This window comes from Carlito syrichta, unplaced genomic scaffold, assembly GCF_000164805.1.
Source record: "Carlito syrichta isolate Samal-C Ts95f unplaced genomic scaffold, Tarsius_syrichta-2.0.1 Scaffold144740, whole genome shotgun sequence".
In the NCBI taxonomy this organism is placed as follows: Eukaryota; Metazoa; Chordata; class Mammalia; order Primates; family Tarsiidae; genus Carlito; species Carlito syrichta.
Genome location: NW_007088836.1, coordinates 23,728 through 30,299, shown reverse-complemented (window position 1 = coordinate 30,299; position 6,572 = coordinate 23,728). Strand labels below are relative to the sequence as shown.

The window sequence follows — 6,572 nt, the reverse complement described above, 5'->3', positions numbered from 1 at the left end:
GGGAGAGGGGCCGGGTCATCCCCGAAGCCTGCTCTCTGGCCTGGGCCGCTTCCCCGAGCTCTCCCGACGCCGGGCCCCAGCTGGCCAGACCTCCGTCGCGGGAGTTCTCCAGCCCCTGGGCCTGTTTTCTTTCTCTTTTCTTCCTGAGTTGGAGTCTCACTCCGTCGCTCAGGCTGGAGGGCAGCAGCACGCTCACGGCCAGCGCAGCCTCCACCGACTGGGCGCAGGCGATCCTTCCGCCTGGGCCTTCCAGGGAGCCGCAACCCAGGCGCGCCCATCACGCCTGGCTAATTTTTGATTTCTTGTAGAGATGAGGTCTCGCCAAGTTGCCCAGGCTGGTCTCGAATCTGTGGGCTCGGGCCATCCTCCCGCCTCCACCTCTCAAACTGCTGGGATGACAGGCTTGACCGCTCCCGGCCTAGTTTTTGACTTATTGTAGAGACGAAGTCTCACCAAGCTGCTCAGGCTGGTCTCGAACCTGTGGGCTCAGGCCGTCCTCACCCTCGGCCTCCCAAAGTGCTGGGATGACAGGTTTGAGCCACTGTGCCCGGTGTGGTTGTATGTTTTCATTTGAGAAGCAATCATACCAGCACGTGCTCCCTGTTACATCAGGGAAAACATTCTTACTTCTCGGTTGAACTTCTGCCTGACACGCCTGTTCTCAGCCACATTGTGATTCCAGTAAGTCATAGACAAAAAATGTCAAGTCCCAGGTCGGGCGTGGTGGCTCACGCCTGTCGTCCCAGCACTTTGCGAAGAGAGAGGATGGCCTGAGCCCACAGGTTCGAGACCAGCCTGGGCCACTTGGCGAGACCTCGACTCTACAATAAATCAAAAAATTAGCCGGGTGTGGTGGCTGCCACACACCTGTAGTTCCAACTACTTGAAAGGCTGAGACCTGTAGTTCCAACTACTTGAAAGGCTGAGAAAGGATTGCCTGAGCCCAGCAGGCTGAGACTGCGGTGGCCATGAGCATGCCCTTGCATTTCAGCCTGGGAGACACAGTGAGACTTCAACTCAAAAAAAAAAAAAAAAAAACCCAGAATGTTCCAGCAGATCAAACTCCCTACAGGTCTGAAAGTGTCAGGAGAGCATATCTGATGATGGTTCCCATCGTGTTAATTATTTAAGTGCTGTATCACTTCGGGTTTCTGCGCAGTGTTCTCCGCCAAGCCCCACGTTCCGATCCCTAACAAGGGGCAGCTAGCAGATATATGTGAGAGTTTCTGAAGCCACCCTTTGCAGAAGGACCAGAGGGAGGACAGCCCCAGTTAAGGCGAAGTTGGCCCAAGCAGTGACTGGTAGCCTGGTTTAGCTGAGGCCTGGAAAAGAGCAGACTGGGCGTAGAGAGTGACTGTCTGAAATGTGACTCGACTTGCTTGGCCGTCACCTGGCATCCTGCTCTCAGCACGTGCTGCCTCTTCTGGAAGCCCAGCTTGGCGTCACTGCTGGGGACCTGGGCTCACTGGTTTAAGACTCTTGCCCAGGTGAGAGTCCACGAACTCCGGCACAGAGGTCCCACAGCTGCCCGGGAAGTTGTGGGATCGCCCACAAAAACTCACCAGGGCTGAGAGTTTCTCTCCTGCCCTGTGTGGCACTAAAGAGGAAATGGAGCAGAGAGCCTGTGTTCCGGCCAGTGCCCTACTCAGCTCGAGCCTCCTTTTACGGGAGGTTCTCGCCAAATTCTAGATTTCTTTTGGCGTGTTTACACATGTAGAGACGTGCACCCATCACAGATGTGCAACCAGCATGAGCCTCTTTTCAGACAGGCAGTCTGACCTAGGTCACGTTCCACCCAAGGGTGAGTCAGAGGAATTTTCAAGTAACCTCGGAATCCGAAGGGAGCACAGAGCTTCCTCCCGGGCTTGCTGTCATCTCCAGATGAGGGAAACATGCCTGCAGCAGGGGTGGGAGAAGGTTCAAGAGATCGAGATACGAGAGCCTGGACGGCTGACTTAGGACTCACTTAGGAAGGGATATGTGGGGCAGTGAATACAATAACAGGAAAGCAAGTGACTGTTACCAGCTATGAAAAAAGATGCCTTATACCCAAATCCTCTACCTGTCTGTGTGGGAAATCTGCAGAAGCCAAAGCAGATAAGAGCAGCTGCAGGGAGAGTAGGCTGGATCTCACCCGGCTTGGGTTCTGGCCTGGGTTGAGGGCAGAGGCGTTACCACCACTTGGAGGGATGGATGCAGAGGTGCGGGGGGGGGGAGCATCTGCAGGCCCAGAACAAGCCCTCACTTCTCTCTGTAAACAGACCAGAGGAGAATGGGCTGGGATCGTTCTTGCAGGCATCCAGGAGGCCCAGGAAAGCACCCTGATGGGATTCGGGCCTCTCACAGACCTTTCTCTTCCAGGGAGAGGCTCCTCCATGGTGGTATCCTTCACCGCAGCCCTCCAGGACGGCACCCAGAGGGATGACTTGCTGGCGGCACTGTGAGCTCTGCCCCACCCCCACTGTCCAGTGGTCTTGTAATTCCACTTTCCAGGAGGAGGGGCGTTCCCTGACAGATGGAGAGCACTGACCCCATGTCCTCCTCCGAATGGGGTATGCTGGCTTCCTCACCACTGGCTCAGCCCTGCACAGCACTCCAGGAGATCTACCAAGGCGGCCCAGGGCAGGGACCACCCAGCCCCCAGGGGGACGGCCGCCAGCCTCCACCCCAGCCTCCAGTGGCAGGAAGATGAAAGCCCTTCACTGGGTGTGGCCCAGACTCGTTGTGGCATAAGCAAGTGGAAGTATACTGAGCTCAGGAAATTGCTTGTGGGCATTTAAGCGCTCCCAAAGAGAAATACATCTGTGAAGGGAAAAGTTGTTTTTTCCCTCTCGCCGTAGTAGGGACCAGAGTCAGGGTGACATACCCAGTGTGTGGCGGGGGTGCGGTGGCTGGCCTTCAGCCTTCGAGGACAGGGCGGCACTCAGACCTGCCCTGTCAGGGGTGTTCCGCGGGGCCCTGCCCACTCTTGGGACCATGGCACTAGGCGGCAGGAGCCCCCGTAGGCAGGAGCTACCACTGGGTCTCTGTGGGTGCCAGCTGTGGGCGCCTAAGCCAGCCCTGCGTGCTTGTGGCCACCAGCAGGTGCAGAACCAGCCCCTCCCGTTCAGCCACCCAGCCCGCTCAGTCTGCCAAGTGCAAGAACCCTTAACTTCTTACCAGCTGTCTTCGGTTCCGCTTCAAATGCTGTTTCATCTCAGCGGTGCCTACTGTGTGCTGCACCTCCTGGCCACACTCTTGATGCTGATCTATAAAAGTGAGTCAGCCACAAAAGGCCGGCCGAGGGAGTGACTGCTGCCACCTCGGGTGACATAGCCCCATGTCCCACAGGTCAGGTGTTCAGCTACCCTCCCAACGGCCTGGTCCTCGATCTGGCTTTGCTGCTTCTGATGGGGATTCTGGAAGCAATTCGATTGTTCTTGGGTGAGTTGACTGTGAAAACTTTTAGACTCGTTACAAAATTGCTATCTGAACCCTTAAATGTCCAATTTTTTTTTTTTTTGAGTTGGAGTCTCACTCTGTTGCCCAGGCTGGAATGCAGGGGCACACATATGGCCACTGCAGCCTCGACTTGGGTTCAGGCAATCCTGCCTCAGCCTCTCAAGTAGCTGGAACTACAGGCATGTACCTCCATGCTCAGCTCATTTTTTGATTTATTGTAGAGACAAGGTCTCACTGTGTTGCTCAGGGTGGTCTCGAACCCTTGGACTCAGGCAGTCCTCTTGCCTTGACCTCCCAAAGTGCTGAGATTACAGACTTGAGCCACTGCGCCCAGCCAATTTTTTTTTTTGACTTGGGATCTTACTCTGTCACCCAGATTGGGGTGCAGTGGCATGGTCACGGCTCACCACAGCCTCAACTCCCTAGGCTCAGGTAATCCTCCTGCCTCAGCCTTCCAAGTAGCTGGAACCACAGGGATGCGCCACCTGCTTGGCTGATTTTTTAAAAATTTTTGTGGAGACAAGGTCTCGCTATGTTGCCCAAGCTGGTCTCCAACTCCTGGGCTCAAGTGGTTCTCCTGCCCCGGCCTCCCAAAGTGCTGGGATTACGAGCATGAGCCACCGCACCTGGCCTTAACCGTTTTATAGGACGGCTCTTGGAGACATTTTTTACCCACACTGCTTAACCAGCTGTTTTGCAGGCTCTCCTTCCAGTGCCATTCAGTGTTAATCATTTGTTCAGAAGTCTTGTCCCAGAGACAAGTGACAGTGGGCACATCCCTGGGAGAGACACGGTGTTTGGAGGCACAGTTCACAGCAGCCACGGGGTCAGGCACTGAGAACAGAGGCCCAGCCTCACCGTCACTCCACCCCTTTCCTGCCCATTGGCCGCAGCTATCAGCCAGTGGAGGAGGGCTTAGAGAGCCCTGGCCGGTCCCCCCAGGCAGCAGGGCCCAGCTTCCCCAGCCCAGGTCTGGGGCTGCAAGTCCGCAGCCGTTGAAGGGGAATCTCCGCAGACTCCCCTTTCTTTAAGCGCAGGACTTGCTCGAGGGTGTGGTCTCGTACAAGACTCAAGGGTGCTGGAGTGAAACGTGGCAGAACCCCTCACCAGGGCTCAGCCCACCCTTCTGCCCTCCTGCACATGTCAGGGCCCTGTGGACGCGAGCCCCGCTTGCCACAGATCCCACCGCACACGGTGCCCTGCTGCTGGGACAACCCAGGCCCTGCAGGGTGCTGTGCTCCTGCCAGGCTCTGACCCAGGCCCCCTCACATGCACACATACCCTTGATGCCTGACACGCAGCGGGAAACTGAAGCATGCCTGGAAGTTGGGATCCTCTTGTCAGCCCTTGGTTCACTGGGTGGATGGAGGCCAGTTTCCTAGGCTGCCCATCCTTGGAGGAGTGCCCAGCCTCAGGGTCCTGGCTGCTCTCACGTGGCACTGGGACTTCCAAGAGCCTCAGGCCTGCCCCGGGGTGGCTGGGGCAGGGTGTAGCCTGGCCCTGAAGAGGGCCATTAAGGCCACTGGGACCTCCCCGGCACACCTCAGGGCACCTGGGGTCAGCCAGTGATTGACCCATTTGTTAAGCATGTAGTTTTGTTTTTTGTAAGTATTCGTGAAATTTTCCAGAACTGGCCTTAGCCCAGAGTGAAACACTTTTGGAAGGCTTCGGCAAAATCCTCTCAGTTACACGTGGAATTAGGAAAAGGGGGCAGGAGCACTTGGCCACTCTAGAACCAAGCTCTTCCCACCCACACAGCCCAGAGGCACAGCTCAAGTGGGTGGGCACTGCCTGGGGCCCCCCGGGAAGTTGGCTGCCCAGGACTCACACTGCACTTCTTGGGGCTGGGGGGGATGAGCTCCCTGCCTGCCTCACACACACTCTGCTCTCCAGGCACCAAGGGCAACCTGACGGAGGCCCAGGGCCCGCTGGCCGCCAGCCTGGCCCTCACGGCAGGCACCATGCTCCTCTCTGTCCACTTCCTGCTCTGGCAGACCCTGGTGCTGTGGGCAGACTGGGCCCTCAGTGCCACGCTCCTGGCGCTCCATGGGCTGGAGGCTGTTCTGCAGGTGGTCGCCATCGCTGCCTTCGCTGGATAGCCCCGGGCGCTGGATGCCGGCACGCAGGGGACCCTCCTTCTTGGACCGGCAGCCACTGTTTCCAGTCGCTGATGGCCAGAGTTGGTTCTGGATGGTTTGCGCATCTTTCGTGGCGCGGGTGGGGGCAGAAGCCCGGCGGAGCAACCCCCCACCCAGGTGCCCAGGGCTCAGGTTCAGCCACAGGAAGGGCCTGGGACTGTGCGGGGCCATCTCCCAGCTGAGTCCTCTCGGCCCTGTGGTCGGGGGTGGGGTCTGGCTTCAACAGCCTGGTGCCTGGACCGAGAACCAAGGCTGCCTGGGATCACACTGTGGCAGTGGCCTCAGGGCTGCCCGTTCACTCTGCAGCCAGGCCCGTGCCAGGATTTCCCAAGAAGCTGGAGTGCAGGGTGGGGCGAGCTTGTGCTCTGAGGGTGGCACACTCAAGGAGCCCTGGGTAGCGTGGTGCATGCTGGTTTCCCAAAGGGAGAAATGCATCGAGCCATCTACCCCAGCCCCAGCCCCTTCCTCTGGGAGATGGGGAGGAGCGGCAGGGCCGTGGCTGGGCCTGAGGACAGCCCTGGCCGGGGGCCAGCCCGGGTGCTGATGCTCCCACCCTCCTCCCTCCCTCTGCTAAGCCTCAGCAGCAGCCAAGCCTGACCACCCAGCCGTCGCTGGGATTTCCTTCCCATTCCCAGGTTTACTATAAATGCTCCTTTAAACATGTCTAAGGCTGGGCGCCATGGCTCACGCTTGTAATCCCAGCACTTTGAGAGGCTGAGGCGGGAGGATAGCTTGAGCCTAGGAGTTCAAAACCAGCCTGAGCAACATGGTGAGAAAAATTTAAAAATTAGCCAGGTGTGGTGGCACATACCTGTAGTCCCAGCTACTTGGGAAGCTGTGGTGGGAGGATTGCCTGAGCCCAGGAAGTTGAGGCGTGGTCATGACACTCGACTCAGCCTGGGTGACAGAGGGAAAACTGTTGCTGTTTTGTGGGCGCTTTCCTTCACTTGTTCCTACCATCTGTTCTCTGAGTCTGGAGTGACATGCTCCAAG

The 6,572-nt window shown here is 57.8% G+C and overlaps 1 protein-coding gene across 1 annotated transcript; it reads left to right on the top strand.

Annotated features, from left to right (window-relative positions):
* The first annotated feature begins 699 nt into the window (after nt 1–699).
* TMEM80 (transmembrane protein 80) lies at nt 700–6,322 on the top strand. Its single transcript, XM_008050355.1, has 5 exons — nt 700–718; nt 2,362–2,381; nt 3,163–3,256; nt 3,331–3,423; nt 5,335–6,322. The coding sequence occupies exons 1-5, from the start codon at nt 700–702 to the stop codon at nt 5,538–5,540; spliced, it is 432 nt and encodes a 143-aa protein (XP_008048546.1). The 3' UTR covers nt 5,541–6,322.
* Nucleotides 6,323–6,572: the final 250 nt, after the last annotated feature.